General features: G+C 38.5%; 1 protein-coding gene across 3 annotated transcripts in view; it reads left to right on the top strand.

The window, feature by feature from the left end:
- LOC117417330 (phospholipase D1-like) overlaps positions 1-21132 on the top strand; it is a 72748-nt gene that overhangs the window by 40819 nt on the left and 10797 nt on the right. For 2 of the 3 annotated variants that reach the window (XM_034029397.3, XM_034029398.3), the window contains exons 13-21: positions 1921-2031; positions 2566-2757; positions 3856-4066; positions 5195-5302; positions 8942-9070; positions 13887-14005; positions 14301-14414; positions 15056-15166; positions 16379-16467. In XM_034029397.3, the coding sequence (XP_033885288.3) occupies positions 1921-2031; positions 2566-2757; positions 3856-4066; positions 5195-5302; positions 8942-9070; positions 13887-14005; positions 14301-14414; positions 15056-15166; positions 16379-16467 (1184 nt within the window). The remainder of the gene's footprint in view (positions 1-1920; positions 2032-2565; positions 2758-3855; positions 4067-5194; positions 5303-8941; positions 9071-13886; positions 14006-14300; positions 14415-15055; positions 15167-16378; positions 16468-21132) is intronic. The other variant, XM_034029399.3, reaches the window with a different exon arrangement.

Raw genomic sequence — 21132 nt, 5'->3', positions numbered from 1 at the left:
AGGGAGTACCATAGAGGGCAATGTGTCGTCTCCGCCGAAATAAATAGATCGACCTGCGCCATCCCGAACTGTTCCCAAATGCGCTCCACCGTGTGAGGGTGGAGACGCCACTCTGACGGATGTGGACCAGCATGGGTCTGTTCATGTGCATAGTTCCCCTTTTTTTTTTTTATTTATGGGGACTAGTGCGTAACAGACTACGCCTGCACTGTTTACCGTGCGGCACCACGAGGTATGCGCTAGTGGCGCAGTGCCTATGCAACGAGAGCAACATGCACAGCACTGCTTGCCTCGTCGAACGTTCCAGACGCCTTGAGCAGTGGGAGCGTAGACTGCGTACCCTGCACTCTGTGCGTAACTTGACTAGGAAGGAGTAACGAGCACCTGCGCGCTATGTGCGCTGCGAATATCGCTCTGCGTATACTGCGTACTGGGGAGACACCAAGTACCGTGTTACACTATACTCCTACGTTGGCGTTGGATAATACGCAGCATGCATCCAAAAGAGAATCAGGCTATGCGTGCACCGCGGTACCGCAGCACCGGAGAGGACGCTACGCAAAGTGCGTACCCAGACCGCATGGTCAACACACACACCTGGTCAGCGCGGAGCGTATACCAGGGGGGGACAAAGGCCAAAGCCGTGGTGGGTGAAGTTCTTCAGCAAAAATTTAACAGTTTTTATAAGAAGGAAGGAAAGTGAGAGAGAGTACACCGAACGCACACGAACCGACTCACTGCAGCGGTCAGGTTCGGCCGGCAGCTCCGCTTGGACGGGGATACGGCAGTACCTAGCCCAGAGGAAGGGAGCGTGGCTGGGGCACTCGACAGCGGGGATACGGCCAGGCCTGGCCCTGAGGAGGATACTTGTGTAACTCTCAGGAAAAGACAACTCACTCGCGGGTGACTGCACAGACAGCTGCTCACATACGACAGATAAAAGAACTTGGTCTTTTTTCAAGAGTCGTTGATTCCAGGAAAGCAGCAAGCCAGCTTTCAGCACGAATGCTAGGGAAATAGCTGACCCGAATCGACTCGAGGGCTCTTCCTATCAACACGCTCAGTCTAGACACAGAGGTCCTACCTTGCCATCTTGAGAAGGAAAAAGAGGGAGATCTTCTGGTGAGTGACGGTTTTGTACCCTCGGTAGGCGGGACCGAGTGCGTCATCACAGGAAGGGGCCTTCGGCAGCTCTGATATAGAGAGCTCAGTATTACCTACCTCTAGGGCAGGAAATATCCCATACTTAATGTTGGTGGTCGTCTTCGACTTGAAAGGGAGCTCACTTTCTCTCTTTGTTGTTCCTGCTCTCTCTACTCTCTCACACTTCCTTCTTCGCTGCACACTCCAGACTTCTTCGGGATTCTTTCTGCTGCTTCACAGACCAGACTTTCAGCCTATTACGTTGTCCCTCGCAGTCATGCACAACCACTCACTCTTAAGTCTGCGCGCCTTCTCCCTCCCCCCTACTTATAGCCCACCATACGCGTACACATACCATACGCACGCACACACACACACTAACAAATGGCATGCCCCGTACCCTTACAATACACATAACATCAAACAAGACATAACCAACAAATGACAAGATAAACACATTGTCCAGGACAATGCTATCGCCAGGGCCGTTACAATACTATTATACAGTGTGTGTAACCCTCACGCGTTGTAACAACTTGCAAATAAATCACTTAGCTTGCTTTATTTGTGCATATAATTAGATTAGTGAATTCGAGCTACCGGTGGTTCGTTTTTGCACGCGGTGTGACTTCCCCTTGCCACGCGGTAATTCTGGTCATTTACTGCTGTTTTGTGAATGAGGCCCTACAGTATATCTTGTGAACCATTGTTCCAGCATTTCTGAAGCTGTGCACAGGCATTTGTTGTACTTGACCTACCTTGTATTGTCTTTTTTAGCAACAAGGTGTGAAGATTTGTGTGATGCTGTACAAAGAGGTGGAGCTGGCTTTGGGAATCAACAGTGGGTACAGCAAGAGGACACTAATGCACCTTCATCCCAACATCAAGGTAAACTTCTGAACTGCAAACATTGTGTACAATTCATAGATTGTGTTTCAAGTGTTTCCAGGAACGGTTTTATTTTATTTATTTATTTATTTATTTATTTACTGGAAAATGGGTACAGGTTATGTTCTATTGGTCCCAGGCTGTACTTAGTTAAATGCTGAAAAAGCTGCATTATTGCATACAGTTAAAATAGTATTTTAAATATTTTTTTTATTAAGTTATTTTGAATGTGTCCTGTGCACTGCTGAGATAAAAAGATGTTCATTTAGTAGTTGCATAACATGAGGTAAAACTTAAACTGATTTAAGTACGTTGACAACATTAGTCGAAACGTTTGTCTAAATTCATTACCTGTCTCGTTACAGGCCGGTATTGAGCAGCTGATGCAGTTTGCTTTCTGAATCACAAAGGAAGGCAGCATATGTTAGTTTTGGAAAACTGCACTTATACAGTGATACTGTATATGTCATATGCCAGTTTGCTACACTGTGCTGAGGGATATTGTTTAATCAGTATCTGTCTTGCTGTTTGAAGGTAATGAGGCACCCTGACCATGTCTCCTCCACTGTGTATCTGTGGGCCCACCATGAGAAGCTGGTTGTTATCGACCAATCCATCGCGTTTGTAGGTGGGATCGACCTGGCCTACGGGAGATGGGACGACAAAGAACACAGACTGACAGATGTGGGCAGCGTCTCGCGAGCTATATCAACTGCCAATTGCCTAGTAAGCACCCTTAAGGAATATAATAGCATTGTAATAGTAGTGTGTTATCCTGAAGAGACCCTTATATTATAACACAACAAAATGTGATCATGGTAACATATTGAATATTAACAGATATAGTACATTCCTGATACTGCACTTGTACTGAACTAGATTAGCGATGTGTATGGGTTCAGACTGTTTGGTAAAAATAAATAACTAAAATAATAAACAGTTGTACAGTTGTTATGGCCGGTGGCAAAGTGGTTTGTAGTGTAGAGGTGATGCAGTGCCTAGAAACAACAGTCCAACAACAGTTCAGTGGTAAATAACAAAGCTTTATTTATGGCTTTTAAATAATAACACTGACTATACACAACAATGTGAAAAGTCAGTAAAACCACAGGGTTCACTCCCGAAATGATAATAATAATAAACACACACTTTAAAACACCTACACGATCACCAGTCCAATAGTGAGCGCTCCGGGTGCAAGTGGTGTTGTGAATGTGAAACAAGTGCTTAACAGTGGTCCAGGTTTGATGCTGGCTTAACAGCGACAGCTCCCGGATCTTAGCCGTCTACAATGACAAACAAGAACAATTAATAGACAAACAGTTCAACACTAAACACTCTTTCCTCCTCACGGTCAGTCTGTAACCATAACAGAGGAACAGATCACTTGGCCACATCCCTTGATATACCTTCAGTCCTGCCCCCTTCGGTAGCAAGTGCAATCATGTCTCCTCCAATCCATGACTGACACGTCGCCTACTGTAATTTGCTTGCGATTGTAAGTCGCCCTGGATAAGGGCGTCTGCCAAGAAATAAATAATAATAATAATAATAATAATAGGGCGATGACTTCTGGTATTATGGCTCCGCCCCCTTCCTGGATAGCCAACTTCCAACTGACCCTGGAATGAACTGTCAAACCATCCAGTCCAGGTCACACTGTCACAAAGAATGCACAATTAATGCATTAATTAATATTTTCCACAAGCGTTAATTGAATTTGGACCAAAGCCACTTGCTTGGGAACAGTGAATTTCTGTTTGTTCCCATCCTCCACCTGTTACAAACCTCATTCCTCATACGTGTTGTCTCCTAATGTACCAGCTGTCAGACGAGAGCACTAAAGGTCCAGGAAAAGAGAGCATGCCTCACAGCAATGGCAGCAACCAGAAAACCGGGGGCGACGAGAAAGTTGCAGACTTACTCAAATTGAAAGGAGTCAGTCGCTCAAGGAGATACCCCAGGTTCAGCCTCCACAAACAACTTCACAAACACCACAGAGACAGCATCAGCAGCATCGACAGCAGTGAAGGAAGTAAGTCCTCGTGACCTGTTATTGGCAACTACACACACAGTGAGTCAGATCATGAGCTGCATGTGACCTGGAGTGAGTGTGAAACACTGTTTCTTTTAAATGGATTCCATATAGGTCATTATGTTCTAATAACAGAAGTACTGTTATAAAGTATATGGCTCTGACCTAAAACAGGAGTTCATATTTTGTGGTTGCAAAACTTTATCCTGGGATTTCGCCTGAGCTGGTTGTTTGAATTAACTTACCTGCTGTGCTTTTATTTATTTTTCTATTTTAATATTTAACACATCTTCTGCAGTTTAGCAAGTTTGAATAGAAAATGAATGATGTCAAAGTTTCCTGGCACCAACTAAACATATTGGCTGCATAAAAGACTCCTTTCTTATCTCCTTTATTGTATTGCTGTTACAACATTATGGAAGTTGGTGGTTTCCTCGGTTCATTCACTTCCAGGGCTCTGTTTTAAAGGTAGTGCAAAGACAATAGTGTGTTTGTTTGTTTGGTTTTTTTTTTTGGGAGGGGGGGGGGGGGGAGGATTTCATAGGAATTTGAGACCTTGTGAAACTAACAAGAAACAATTATACTATTGCCATTCTTATAGCAGATTTTAAAAATAACCAAAGAACAAAATAACAACAACTGTGATAAAGATCCAAGCATTTACATTTTTTTAAAATATATTTTGTGCACATTTTAAAAGCTGTTAATTAATAATTCAAATGTATTCCTAGGGTTAACTGCACAAAGGAACAGTTTCTTGGTAGGTTCAAACTTAAAATATTTGAAAATTATATAATTTTGTCTTCCTGAAAATTATTGGGAAGAATGTTAAGCTAATGCAGGTAAGAAATTGTGTTTTTAAAAAAGCATATTGTGATACCACATGTTTATCAGCTTATTAGTTAGTTACAGAGGTAGTGTGTATAGTTATAGTTGGTGTGTGTATGACTGTCACAAAATTAGAGAAACACAATATTGGCAGGTGTCAACACATCATTCATATACACCTTTAAAGCAAGTTAGCAATGTACTGTATAAGGATTTAGATGTAGGCCTTCACGTGAATAAAAGATATGGGACGTCTATGTCAGTGAGTGATCAGATTTGAAATAAATAAACTCTCTGCAGGTTGGTTTCAGGATTCAAAAAGTCAGGAGAATTTAATACCAGGTAAAAAGCCCCATCTGAAGATATTCCACCGGGAACCCAGACAGGGGCTTTCTCAGTCCCCGGATGGTGAGTGAAAATCTCCAGAGTGACATCACCACGTCTGCTCCCAGCGTTGGTGTTCCCTCCTGTCCTTTGGCTTTCAGTGCACTACACTGCAGTTGTCTCAGCAAAGTCACAGTGAGAGGTGATACGGAATCCCGTAGGAAACATCATTATAAAGTTTTTTAATTGAGCAGGTCCAGCAGACCTACTTTCAGCAGAACTTCAGAAGTGGTGGATCTAGTGCATTGAACTGTGTTCAGAGGGAATAGAAGTAATTTGTTCTTGTTTTTCTTTTTAAGGCTTAGAATTTACCGTACTTCCTTAATGCAGTATTTGTAACTGTAGTTCTTTTGGATGCGTTCAGGCCACAGCTGACTTCTAAGGGTCTGGAGAATAAGTGTCTTAGATAGTTTCTTTTAGTTCACATTTAAATACATTTGTTTATAGGAAAAGTCACTGAATTGGCTGCAGTGAATCCCTGTTCCTTTGCAGTGCTATTTTCTTCTTCTTCAGGGACTGTGTGAATCTGGTAGAGCTTGTCGCATTCAGTCTTACACAGTGTTTTGTGTCTTGTCTTAAAAACCTCATGGACATTTACATAATGTCAGGATTCTCCCCAGGAATTCTGTACAACTGGGCGGCAAAACATTATAGCCGGGAGAACTTTTAATAGAAAAATAAACTTGCCTTACCTTAAACATATAATACGACAAATAATTTTAATAATGTGTTGTCTTTCGTTGACTGTATCTGGTTGCGCTTTTTTATGTTTTGTATTTTCATTTGTCTTTTTCATTACTGTTTTTTATTATGGTAAATTATCGTGCTTATTTAGGCACTATGATTTGACTGGGGAAAGATAACATAGGTTTATTGGAGCTCAAAAAAAAAAAAGGTAACCTTTTTGCTTCATTTTTAGCTTAATTATTGAGCTTATTGCTTCATTTAAATTGTTTTCTTTGTTAAGTTCAGGGCATTTTGTTGATGCACGTCTATTTTTGTTTTTCGCTGTTCTACATTTTTTAATGCAACTGCTCATCTTAACATTTTTTTTTTACACATCAGTACTCGTACACATTTGGTCACCATCATAACTGATGCATGAAACCGGAGTGTAATAATCCAGCACCGCTGCACTTAAGCATTTGTATGTCAGCTGACAAGTGTTCCCATCATGCCTTTCTTCTTAAAGGCGTACAGCCTCTAAACATGAACCCCCAATATCTCTCACAAGCAGCTGGGTACATATTTTTACGATATCACAACAAAAATGAAAGCGCTTTTTTTTTTTTTTTTGGTGCATATGTATAGCTATTATGTACGCCTAATACTTTACTATACTATAATACTATACTACCGATCGCCGGCTTATTTTGAAAACCCTGCATTCATTGTCAGTATTTTTGCTTTGAAAATAATTGGTTATTTTTTTTAGCAGTCATTTTTAACGTTTTAGCCTCTGAAGTGCTTAACACAGAAAATCAGTCCCTTGTGTAAAGACGTAACACAGCTCTCATGTGGTTCCAAGATTTATTTTTTTTCACCCAGCAATGTGCAAGTGATCTAGTCTGCTAGAAGCTCAATCAGTTCTTATTGTTAAAGGCACAGTAACACCTGCAAGATGGTTTTTCAGGTTTTTTCAGCTGGGCAGCGACAGCCACTTTGCCGGGCGGCCCACCTGGCTGAAAAGGCCTGGGAAGAACCCTAAATGTGTTATTACTCTTGTAGAAATATAAGATTCTGCCTTCCTTAATCAATCCTGCACTTCACAAATACTCCCTGTGAAAAATGAAAGATGAGAATTAAGGAATTCTTAAGTATGGGAATGTGGCAAAGTGGTTGCTGATTATGAACAGGTGCAGAGGTGATGCAGTGCAGGAATAAACAGAGATTTGTAATCCGGTATGGAAAAATAGTCATTTTATTTTTGTTATAATCCAGGTCTGGTGACCAAATAATAAACTCTGGTTATACACAATGATGTGTAAAACACGGAGAACAGTAACAGGGATTGCAGCCCTAAACAATAAACACAGTATCTCTCCCACAATATACAACCACGGTCACCAGTCCTGGGTGCGTGCTGTAGTGCTCGTGGTGGGTGATACAGTTTAAAGAGTGACAAATAGTGCAGTGCTGTTCCGGGTTCAGTGCTGGCTCTTAGCAACAGCTCCGGAACATGTTAGCCGTCTATAAACACACAAGTAACAATTATAGACAAGACAAACAAAACAAACACTCACGATAATCTTAATACACAGTGCACGGGTCCTGCTAGGTCTATTTTGAAACCAAAAGCGAAGGAAAAGATTTACAATTCTCCGGCCCCTTTATGCGATCATGCATGACCCCTTGGTAAACGATTTCAGCTGACTCTATTGCCTGCAGCTGCCACCTTGTTTACCTTCCGGGTCAATACGTTCCTGCAATGCAGTGACGCTGGCCTTTTAAAATCGCTATATATTCTAATCTTGCCTTTAGTTCCGGTCAATAAGGTGTTTAAAGAGCTAAAGGTTTCACGTGTAAGCAGACCTGCTCATGAGTTTTCATAGAACACAGTAATGGGTAGAAATAGGGTAGAAATGGTAATAAACTAGTATTTTTGGCAAAGGTTGCTACTCCAGTAGAGCCAGTAGAATCTTCTTTAACACTCACCCTTATGACTAACTCACTAACAGCACTATTTCAAGGAATAATCTAAAAAATAAGGTCACCCTCTTTGTTTTGCAGATACTAAACCTATTGGCATTATGGGATTTAGTCATCTCTCACTGTACTGTTTTTGCTGATATAAGTCTGTACAGTTTTGTGGGCTTGCTTGGGATATCAATGGATGCTCTCGCATGTTGCATGTTGCTTTGACAAAATATGTTGACTGTAGTGGAAGTGAGACCTGTGTGTGCACCCTTTGCTATGTGACAAGGTGTATGAATACTAAGCTATGTACAGTACAATACAAAACAAGGGGTGGCCATCCCTCCTATATAATATGCATTTACCGAGTGTGCTCTCTGCATTGCTTAACTCATACTTACTGCATATGGCTTGTTTGTGAAGGGTTAACAAACCTACATAAGCACAGCTAGCAACTTGTCCAGCTGCTATGAACGATAGGAGCTCAGACAGCATGGTACTGATAGAAACCTATTCTTCCAGGTTCTTTTAGTATCGGTATACAGTCCTTTAATGAGGCATTTCTTTAATATATATATATAATGAATATATTGTTGAATTGCCACTTGGCCTAGATACATTTGAAATTAAAACTGTTCATTTCCATAAAAGAATATAATATTTGTAAGCCTGAAACTGTTTGCGCCTAGGTTTCCAGTTTATTATTTTGTGTTGCTGTATTGCTTACTGCTTTGCTATTTCAAATAAATGTGTACTAAAGCCTTGAGGATTTGTCTAGGACTATTTTAATTGAAATTGTATAGCAGCACACATTTTTGGGGTAAATGTTAGACAAACACATGCCAAGCAATATTTTACTGTCTGTAAAATATGTGTTTGTTTTTGAGAAGCTAGCTGTGAGCTGATAGAAATGCAGGACTCGTACACATTTCAAGAGCCCCCATGTTCTAACAGCCGCAAGACCAGGTGTAATACTCTGAGGTGTGGAGAGCTGGTTCTAATAGTCCATGTGTGTGCTGTGTTGTTCAGACAGCGGCTCGATAGGAAATCTACAGGCTGGAGTTGGAGAGCTTCAAGGAAACACTCGCTTCTGGCACGGGAAGGACTACTGCAATTTTGTCTTCAAGGACTGGGTCCAGCTCGACAAGCCTTTTGATGGTAAGTGGTTTCCCACAAGCGAAACACTTGGTGTTAGTTCCAAATGTGTGAATTTATCCCGAAGTGTGTGTGTGTGTGTGTGTGTGTGTGTGTGTGTGTTGGGTTCTAATTACCTGACCCGAACCGAGTCTCATTTTACTACCCGGGTATTGATTATTAATTTGAGAATTTAAAGAAAATGTAATAAAGACAACCTTAAAACAAGTTTTGCATTAGTGGCAAGTACACCTCAATAATAACTGCGGCGACTATTCTTCTCAGGAACGGAAAGAAAACAACATAACAACATCCTTTTGTCAGTGATAACTCTTAATTATCCATTAATAATAATAACCGTGTGGCTTCCAATACGGAATGCTTTATCTACAGTTATTGCACAGATATAGTTTCTAACCAAACAGATAAAATAAATAAATAAATAAATAACTAAAGTATTGTGAGTGGTGTACCCCAGAAAACAGACTGAAAACCATAACAAATAATTTTTTTTTTTTTTAATGAAGTAGATGTACTGCGAAAAAAACATACACACTCCAAAATGAGTAGGTGCAAAGTACAAAATGAAATCCATATGAGAAACATTCCTCACAATGCTTTGCTTGGATGCCATGTTAATGGAAGACTGAAATATTTACGTTTATTTATCAGTTTGGATTTCGAGAACTGCACCTTTTTAAAGTTTCGTTTTGGACTATTGTGTTTGCCAAAGAGAGGCCGGTGAACAATAAAGTTAGGGATAAACAGGAAGAGCAGTAAGATATAACCCTTGCATATACTTTGGTTTTGTGTAAACTACGCTGTGTTCCGACTGAGAAAATAAAAAAAACCTCCATTACTGGAACCCTTGCATCGGCCTGAATAAATACAAGTACAACATTTACATTAACAACAACAGCAGAATATGGCCAGTAGATGTTGCAAAAAAATCCTGCAGCATGAGCGAATTTAACATAACTGTATTCAAACTTAGATGTGTATTATCATTATTATTATTATTATTATTATTATTATTATTATTATTATTAATAATAATAATAATAATAATAATAATAATAATAATAATAATAATAATATTATTTCGATGTTTCCAGTACTGAAAAAGGTTACAGATACTCTTCAGATCTGAAGGGACTAAATGTATGTGTACTATGTAGTATATAAATATGTTTCATGCACTTAACAGTAATATATGTGTGTGTGTGTTTGTTTTTTTTTTGTTTTGTTTTTTTAATCATTACCCCAAAAAAGATCTGGGTATTTTCCACGGTGGGTCCCCGGTTCCAGATTTTCTACACATGCCGACCTCTCATTTATTTATTTTTATATATATATATATATATATATATATATATATATATATATATATATATATATAATATATATATATATATATATATATATAATATATATATATATAATATATATATATATATATATATATATATATATATATATATATATATATATAGATAGATAGATATATTGTGCAAGTTTAAATATGTGTATTTTATGGCAGGGACAGGGTTACACGCCTCCCTGCCAAACTAAAGAGTTCAATTTGTGTTAATTGTTTAATTATTAATTGGTAATTGTTTTATTGTTTTGGCAGTTGGCCTCATTATTGTTAAATTAGAGCCAGCTGCCTATACCTGTTGGGAAATAAAATTATTTCCCAACATAAACCAATGTCACCTTACAATAATTGATTTTGAGTTTCAGTGTTTTAAAATAAAATATCAAACAGAACGAAATTTCAGTGTACCGTTTGTAATTCAGTAATATGAGAGAATTGGTCAGGGTTCTGAATACTTTTGCAAGGCACTGTGTGTGTGTGTGTGTATATATATATATATATATATATATATATATATATATATATATATATATATATATATATATATATATAGAACTGTTTAAATTTAAATTTGTGTGCAGTGCCAGTATTGTGTAAGGAACAATATCCATGTAGACTGTTTTAGGTCAGACTGACGGAATATTTTGCAAACAAATGTAATATGAAATAGGTATACTAACTACAAAAGTATGAGCATCAAAGAGCACCAGCACAACACTGGACAGTGTTAGTAATGCAACTGTCACACTTCCCTTCCCAGAATGTGATGAGCCCTGCATGGATATTTGTTTCTAAGTCATTCCACTGGCTGAGTATTTTTTTGTACTGTCAAGTACAGTATGAAGGCTACATCTTAAAACACTGGTCTGCTTTTCATTAAGCAGTGAAGACACTTTGGCTGATCTATCCTGGGTATAAATGTCTGTGGCAGGCAAATTGAACTGAAGAGATTTATAAAATATATGTAGATTTTGAGTGATAGCAATAAGAACATGTTTTATTGCAAACATCATAAAAAGGCAAAAGCCAGTAAACAAAACAAAATAGAAAATGTAACTTGAAGCGATGTACTCTTTAAACTATGCTGTGGCCGAGCAGAAAGAAAGGCCTGCACATAATAAAAGGGGGCAGGGCAAAGCCCTGTGTGTAAAATAAATCTATTATGGGGTTAAAAACACAGGTGATTGTTAAATTGAAAATGTATTGTTTGTTTATTTTGAACGGGTGTATTTAATTAATGCTTGGTGGTCTATGGTATTATTTAAAAGAAATGTATTGTATGATTTGAATGTGTGACGTTGTGTTTAGTTAACACGCCATTTTGTTTGTTATTGTTTTGGATGTGGTTTGGCAGGGGCAATTTGTTAGCAGTTCGTCCCTGTCTGACATCTCGTGAAATTGCATGGTCAGCAGCGGATTAATTATAAACAGAGTTGCTGTCAACCACACAAATATTAAAAACCCTGTGCAGAAGGTGACCATCTCCAGATTAATTAATTGATTCATTTATTGCTGGTCTGGAGATGGTCACCAGTATAAAAGCCTGCAGCTTTCCTTGTTCAGAGTGGGTGTTCAGAGGAGAGAACGAGAGCGAGAAAAAATCTAAAAAGAAAAGAAAATGAAAACAGTTGCTACTCGTGCTGGGAAGCACCAGCACAGTACTTTTATTTTTGCCCTGTGAGCAGTGTTTTTTGGTTAAAATATTTTATTTATTTTTGTTTAATAAAAAACAAACTGCAGAGCGCTTTCACCCGAGTACCTGCCTGTGTTGTTTCTGTCAGCTGTCTGGTCTGGGGACGTCATCACCCTCGGTTACCCTGTCGCATATGCACAGGCATTTGTTATTATCTACTGTTTTGCAGGTTGTTGATGTATCCTTGGCAGGAGTGTATTGTGTGTAACTGACATGCCCATTGCTGACATATCTACGGTACATTGGAATAAATTGAGTAATCTTGGCTGATATTCTTCTGGGGTATTTATGGAAGCTTTAACTATAGAGTTGGTTACTGTCTTAGGCTACATACACACACACTGCAGTTGGCTCAACAACCGTATTTACAAACGGCGCTCGCTGCGGTTGTTTGTTGTACACACACACCTTTCAGTACTGAAGCGAGTGACTCCCTGTTTAAACAAACCACTGAACTCGGACCATCATTACATGCCGATCGTGAGGTTTTGTGTGACAACATGGAGGCTATGTTTTTTGTTTATCCATTTGGAAGAAAGTACTGTACGTAATCGATGGAGAGCTCATCAAGCGCAGCTGAGCTCTTTTCTGCAAAACCAGCCGAGACGCCATTTTGCTTTTTCTGCACTGCTGATACAGTGGCGACGATCTGCAGTACAATGACGGTAGATCGAAACATTTGGGCGATCTTCCGACTAGAAGGCTGGTGGGAACGACTTGAGTGGTTTACAGATGACTGGATTACAAATGTACGCATGTCTAAGGAGTTGTATATGCATCTTTGTCATTTACTGAGACATTTCCTGGAGTGCCAAAACACACAGATGAGACGTTCGGTATCGGTGGAAAAACGAGTTGTGGTCGCACTGTGGTGTTTGGGGATGCTAATTGTCCCATATTGTTTTATTTAAGTTACAAAACCAATGTGTGTAATACACACACACAGTTAGTGCGCATTAACTAACCAAACTGAATTAATAACCGCACTCGATACTTGGTCTGAAAAGGATTAACTAGTGTAGTTGTCGCTGCCCTTTGCAACCAAACTGTGTGTGTATACAAACCGTATTAAGGTGAACTCACAACCGCATTTATCCTGTGTGTTTACGTAGCCTTAGTGAAGTGAGTTCACACACCCCTCCTGGAAAGAGTTGCTTACATTAGTGTGCTACAGATTGAAAAGTACATTGGTATTACAGCAAAACCATTTACTGAACAGGTATATCCTGTTTCTTGGTTATAGAATTGCTATGTGTTCCAGTGGCGTACCAGAGGGTACCATGCTGCTTTCAAGAAAAGGAGTAAGGAGTTATGTACAAATTACACATTAAGGAAAAAGCTAAATCGGTTATGTCAAATTTACAATGTGCAGATATGTTGCGATATTACCATGTGTTACAGTTTTGAAGACCCCTTTTCTATGAAAGTGCATAGAAAACTCTTGTTTGCAAAATGTTACCATGTTTTCCAAATTTTAATAGGCTACTCATAGCAAACAATCACTTTTTTTAATTTTTTTTAATCAAATGGTTAGTAGGATCAAAATAATAATTATTTGAATCTGAAGCTTCCTGAATTGTTGATTTAATTGTCAAGACAATGTTAATTACTGTTAGTGTACACACATTTTCTCATGACCGCTCATGCTGTAACTGCATTCTTATGTTTTACAAAGGTGTTCTGTCTGTGCTGGCCAATGGTCGGGGTTTTCACTTAAGGGTCTGTGTTGACATTTCAAAATCTAATATAGTTCCTACTTGTCTTCACAGATTTTATAGACAGGTATACCACACCACGAATGCCTTGGCATGACATTGGTTCAGTGGTACATGGGAAAGCAGCCCGAGATGTTGCAAGGCACTTTATACAGCGATGGAACTTCACAAAAGTTAGTTTTTTGTTTTTTTTTAAACAGCACTGTGCAATGACATTTATAACACGAGTAACTGTCATTATTAAACTATGCACATTTATCACAGGCTACACACTCCTTGATTCCTGTATTGGATACAAACAAATTAACTTCAGACATTAAGTACTTAAACTAGAAAAGACAGTATAAAATAAGTTTTATTTCTATATACTTTCTATATACTTTTTTTTTATGTTTATTCTCTATAGATTACATACACTGACTGGGCAAAAGTCTGTAATAGTCCAATCTTAATTATTTTATTTAACAGATTATGAAGCCGAAGTACAGATCTCTCTCCTATCCATACCTTTTGCCGAAATCCCACACAACAGCAAATGATTTGAGGTATCAGGTTCCAGACTGCGTAAAAACTAAAGTACAGGTAGGTTTTACAGTGATGAGCACAGTCACTTCAGTATATATACCAAACAGTCAGAATATAAATGTTATCTATTGTTCCATAACTAAAGTGTATATATTCATCAATAATTTAATCGTGAATTCTGAGGTAAAAAAGGCAAACATTTTGGCCATAACACAGGCATTTTTCTAAACCTGTGTCTACTTTTGTGATCTTGGTTTGTCATTTCCTCAACAGGTAATCTTTCCCTTAAAGAGCAGGTTCCATGGACATTGTTATATGTACATACATTTATATATTCCTGAGCAAAATATAATTTTGTACTTGTCTCCTTAGTGACTGAAGTTACAGATATTGTTATCTGTAACTCAAATACTGAGATAACATTACCTATATATCTATATCAAGTTTAAAGCATGTCACACAATGTTAAACCATGAACTATTAAGATGGTCATCCCGGATTTACTATCATTGTGACTGTCCTCGGTATATGGCACCACATTCAAGGCATGTTCAACACGTACAGTTTTCCTTTGTAAGAGTTTCAGAACATGGTTGTACATTACAACCGGTCATTGCTGTGCTGTGAGTCCTAATGATACCACTGGCAGGTGCTGAGTTAAGTATTGTCCTCCTCGTGTAATAATATTTCATTTCCAGGTGTTGCGCTCAGCTGCGGATTGGTCAGCAGGTATCAAGTACCATGAAGAATCGATACATGATGCTTACATTCATGTAATAGAGAACAGCAAACACTATATCTACATTGAGGTATGCTCTACACTAGGCAACAAGCGGAAAGCAGATTTAGTTGCTGGGGCTATCAAAACTGGCTAGGTTTATCACATCCTACTGTTCTATTGTGGTACTATGGAAAAACAATATTACTATTGTACCAGAAAATATTTCCCACTTAAAGAATAAAAAAAATGACACACCTCTCGTCTTACCCTTACTCTTATTTCTCTTTGGCTACCTTTAATTGCTCTCCTGAAATTCTACCTTTTACTTACTTACATACAATTTCAACATTTTACTTTATTCCTTTTCTTTTGCGTATGTGACCAACTTAACCTAGTAACAGTGGACCTGTTCACATCTATACAAGGTTACTGTCTGATACGTGCAAAATCAGCAAATGTGCATTCCTCTTAACAGGACCGTTATTATTATTATTATTATTTATTTCTTAGCAGACGCCCTTATCCAGGGCGACTTACAATTGTTACAAGATATCACATCATTTTTACATGCAATTACATTATTTTTTACACATTATTTTTACATACAATTACCCATTTATACAATTGGGTTTTTACTGGAGCAATCTAGGTAAAGTACCTTGCTCAAGGGTACAGCAGCAGTGTCCCCCACCTGGGATTGGACCCACGACCCTCCAGTCAAGAGTCCAGAGCCCTAACCACTACTCCACACTGCTGCCATTAAGAGATGCTTACACTATCACTTGGTGGTGTAGTCCATATTACACAGAGATATAAGAGTGTGAACCAAAACTCATTTCAAGACATTGAGAAAGACTTCTAGTCTAACCATTTGTCATTTAATTATATTTTGTATTTCTATACGTGTATAAAATGCATAACAGGAGTCACGAGTAAAAAAAAAATATATATATATATATATATATATATATATATATATATATATATATATATATATAATATGATTATATCAGCATAACACACATCTTCGAGGAAAGTTTAAACAGTTTTTGTTTTCTTTACATGTATGAGATGAGCAATGGCATTTTGGTCATGCTATTAACAATCCAACCTAGCCCATCGATGGGTTAAATAGTGAAATAACAAAATACTTTTCTATTGCTTGGTAAAAATAAAGACAAAGAATGAAATTCAGATGGCATTATTTTTTCATTTTCTCTAGTGGAAATGTTTAGTAAATCTAGCCCCAAATCTTTGCATCAGTTTGATATTTTATCAGTTGTTTCATGTCCCTTTTTAGAACCAGTTTTTCATCAGCTGCACTGATAACCGGTACGTTTTCAACAGGATTGGAGACACTATTGCTGCAAGGATCCTTAAAGCTTACAGGTATTCATTTATGTTTTAAAATATTGTCGGTAGAAAAAATGGGGACATTTAATAATAATGATTTTAGAAAAGTAGCTAACTTTATTCTTACCAAAATCATATATATAAGGTTACAGAATACAATTTTTATTTCTGAAGCTGAAACACTACTTTTGATTCCACTCAGCGCCTTTACTTCCAAGCAAAACAGCAATCTGAAAGAAAACGTCATGTTTTTGTGATCCTGATATAGTTTTAAAAGCAATACCAATAGATCTAAATTATCATCATTGGGGTTTAAAGGGCAAATACAGGGTAAAAAGCTGCCATTTCCAGGTCAATGAGTTTTTACATTCCTTTTTGTGAAGTTAATGATGTTCACTCCACTTGTTTGCAATCGTGCTGAGTGGTTGTGAGTTCTGTTGCACCAATAATAGTTCTAGGAACAGCAGTGAATCTACGTAACGCCATCATTTTAAACAATAAAACATATATACAGTGTGTGTGTGTGTGTGTGTGTGTGTGTGTGTGTATATATATGTATTGTGTCCGATGCCCCTGGCTTGGCAGGCTTCCTCTTCCCTGGATTGCAGCAGTAGTGGTTTGACCCCCTGTTGTACCCACAGCTGTTGCTGTCTCAGGTCTAGAGTTGCCCCAATGGCCATCAGGATGTCGGCCCCCAGAATGCACTCCTCCTCGATGCCTGCAATCCAAACCGGGTGCTGGCGCTTGGTGCCCCCCAGGCTAACCTCGAGCTCCTGAAGGCCCCACATGGGTTGGCCGGAGACTGTCCTGAGGCAGACCTCAGTCGGAGCCCACGAGACTTCACTGGCTTCTCCACAGTGTGGCAACAGTCCCAGCCGAATGAGCATGATGGTGGCGCCGGTATCAACCAGGGCTCTGCACGGTACTCCACCGACCGTGTGGGGCACGTGCATGTGGCTACCCCGTCCAACCAGCCGTACTGTCACTGTGTCTCAGTTTGTTGCGGGAGTAAGCAGTATATCGCGGGCCGGCCCCCACTCCCCTAGTTCGACCCGTGGTCTTTTGCTGCTGGTAGAGTGTGTGAGGCCCCCGGGCCTGGGGTGACTGGGGGCAGCTGGTTTCCAAGTGGCCCTGTACCCCACAGTTCCAGCACATGTGGTAGTCAAACGGGTCCCCTGGCTTCAGGACTGTTGGCCGGCCCTGGCAAACAGCCACACTTGGTCAAGGCACATTTGCCTCAGAGATATTAACGACGAGTCCTTTTTTATTTTCTATTACACAAGTAATATTACAGTTACTAGGAAATCTGTGCAGAATAAAAACCAACCCAGCAAAACATTACCCAATCACTGGTTATCCCTGTTGTCTTTGCAGCCAATCATAGTAAAAATAAGAAATTGGAAGCGAGTTACATTGCAGCGTATACCCCCCCCCCCCCCCCCACCCCCCCCCCCCCACACACACACACACAAATCCAACTGGTAAACACCCCCCCAGACAAACACATCTGAAGCTATCCCAGACCAAGTTGTTTTTTTTTCCTCTTTTGCATTAAGTTCTATAAGGAATAAATTATGTCAACATGGTAAACAAGTAAGTACTTATTTCTCTTTACTACTTTAAACTGTGTTCTAAGTGTTTTAAGCACTGTAGAAATACATTTCTAAAACTGCATTCTTGAAAAATACGTAATTTAATTTTTTACTGAAAACAAAAACAAATGAAAAATAATATTCATATAAGTTATAATCATACTTTTAGAGCTTCTTATTTCATATCAGAAAGTGTGTGATTTAAATATTCTGTGCTTTTGCTTCTAATCTCCACTTGTTCCCAGCACACACCATCACTGTTTGCAAGCAACACCAGTGAATTCACCTGGCAAATTCAGTTGAAAATTGCTTACCGTCAAACAGGCAGATATATCGGACTGATAGGACAGAATAACTGATTGATAGCAAAAAGAAAAGAATGACAGGATAACTTAATACCACTTAATTTACCGAAATGAAAATGATTTATTATGGATGCAGGAAAAACACATTAACAATACGCTGTGTAGCGTCAACCTAGAAATCTGTCTTGTGTGAACTTCATTTTTTTGTTCCATTATGAACCAACACAAAGGGGAAATACCAGGGGCGGCCGGTTAACAGTGTTCTCTTGCTCACTGAACCCCCTGTCTCTTTTTATTATTATTATTATTATTTATTTCTTAGCATACGCCCTTATCCAGGACGACTTACAGTAGTAAACAAAAATACATTTCAAGAATGCACTTCCCTTCTTCTGGGTGATGTGCGTTTCATTTCCCCCTCTCACGTGACACTGGCATATCAACGAGACACTGGCACATCAACAATGCCGTTCATCCAATCTGTTTAATGGGCTGAACCCGGGCTGTGCTCGCTCAGAAATCACCCAAATCTGCCTTGCACATGCGCAGTAGCAGCCAGCCGTCTGCCAGGACTAGCTATGATTGGCTTAATAATGTCTGGATGGATGGAGCGCAGTCGGTTGTTGAACACGGTAATCATTTGATCAGCGCGCATGTGCCAAGACAACAAAGGCTATAAAAACTTTGACTCTTCTCAGTCTTGCATAGTGTGTTACTTCGTTCTTTTCTCAGTTTTAATCTGCCTTTATTTTGCGCCGTCTGTCACTTTTTCTCCCGAGGCTGCTGCCTGTGTTCGGCAATGTTTGTTTATTTATTTATTTATTTATTTATTTATTTATTTATTTATTTTGTTAATTTACCGACCACTACTGCCTGTTTAGGGTAATCGGTTATTAAATATACCGTACAGTATATTTGTATTATTTCAATATTATTTGTATAATATTTTATATTTTTTTAATCTTGTTGTTAGCCGCGTCAGGCTGGACAGTGCTTCTACCACTGAGGTTGGCCGCCTGGCATCTGAGGTGTGAACACCCAAACATTTTGGCTACCAACTGCCACTGGGAAATACATAAACATAATGTTTTTGTGTAAAAGAGAAAAGATAAAAAAAAATCATGATCTGAAATCAAATGAGCTGAAGCACAATCTCATAAATGCATCATTGTATTACAGACTTAATAAAAGTGCAAATGCAATGAAAGTGAAACATAACGTTTCTGTTTTGCAAAACAAATAATAAAAATAATACTACATTTACTATTTAAGAACGCAGTATATATAAAGTTCTGGCAATGTATAAGTTAGATTAGCAGATTTTACCCAAATTGAAGTCAAAGTATGCTATAGTCAGAAGTGAAAGTAACTTTAATTTCTTACCTGTGTAGTGGTACTCAGTTGTGGTGCGCTTACCACATTCTAACGATGTACCACTTTCTAACACTACACCGGCTCTATAGTCCAGATCATGGCTTCTATCAAAGTGAAAAACAACGTACACAAACTTGAACTTGAAGCTCATCTTTAAACTTCAGGTACATTCAAACAATATACCAAAAAAAAAGAAGATAGTGACAGACAAGTTGAAAAAGGCATGCAAGTAGAATAATCTAGCTAAAAAAAATAAATCGAAAATAATTTTTTGTATTTTTTTTATTTTATTATTTGTGCCTTTTTCCTGAGGGATATCAGACAACGTTCGTTAGGTAAATTGTTCCCCCACTACTATCACTAATTGAATGAAAAGTGATTTGAGTTTGTTTCAAGAACTCATGACTCGGACTCGGACTCGAATGATAGTGACTCAGGCTCTGACTCAACACTTGAGACTTGGACACAGTCTTGGACTGTTTATACTGTATGTGAAAATAAGGAAACTTGAGACTAACATGTATGCTTGGATGTTTGTTTTTTCATAAACTTGGCCCCTTTATTAATTTAAACAGATTAACACACCCCTGCATCTTTAAAAGTATCCTGCAGACTACATTACTGTTGAACCTGCATTTGAATATATATCAGAAACAAATGGATTCCAGTCTTCAATATGCTGTTTCCTTTTATTTTTTTTCAAAAGTGGTGCCAGCCCAGCTCTAACAGAACAGGACCATATGTGTCTTGTTCATGCTTCACTGCGAACTACAGATTAAGAGCTTTGAAGATGCCATGCTTATTACAAATGTATGAAAGTTGCCAGAGCCTTTATATTTGAAGCATTGGAGTGTGCAAGTGCAGTTTAAATGGAAAAATAATGTATTATTGTAAAGCATATTTCTTGAAAGACAACAAAAAGAACTCTGTATGTTAGAAGTAACTGCATTATAACTTTGTTTGGTTACAAACCATGTGATAATGTTACCTTTCAACTCTGCCAGCCCCACATACATAGAGAGATGTAGCTGGTAGACTTTAAAGATCACATTGTCACATTTGAATGCAACGAGAAAGGCTTTTTAGTCCCGGCATTTAGGATTATTCAGATTATTCATCAGAATGATTCCAAACACCATAAAATAGTGAGGAAAATGTTTAAAAAAAAATTTAAAAAATTACAAACATAAGCCTCACATAAAAACAAAAAACTGAGAAAGAGTGGAACTACTGCCTTTCCTTGACTGAAAGAAAATAGAAGGAAGTGAAATCTGAATTAAACATTCACCATATTGCCGTTTACAAAACCCTTTCTGGTTTACTTGGTAGTAAAAGCAGGTGACCGCCATAAAGACTTTTATTGTATCTGGTTAAAAAGGTTCTCTGTTTTACATGTTATTCAAATACATATGCAATAATGCAGACAATGC

Source organism: Acipenser ruthenus, chromosome 12 (genome assembly GCF_902713425.1).
Source record: "Acipenser ruthenus chromosome 12, fAciRut3.2 maternal haplotype, whole genome shotgun sequence".
Taxonomy (NCBI): domain Eukaryota; kingdom Metazoa; phylum Chordata; class Actinopteri; order Acipenseriformes; family Acipenseridae; genus Acipenser; species Acipenser ruthenus.
Note: the sequence above shows the minus strand (reverse complement) of the source record. Positions and strands in the feature narration are given on the sequence as shown.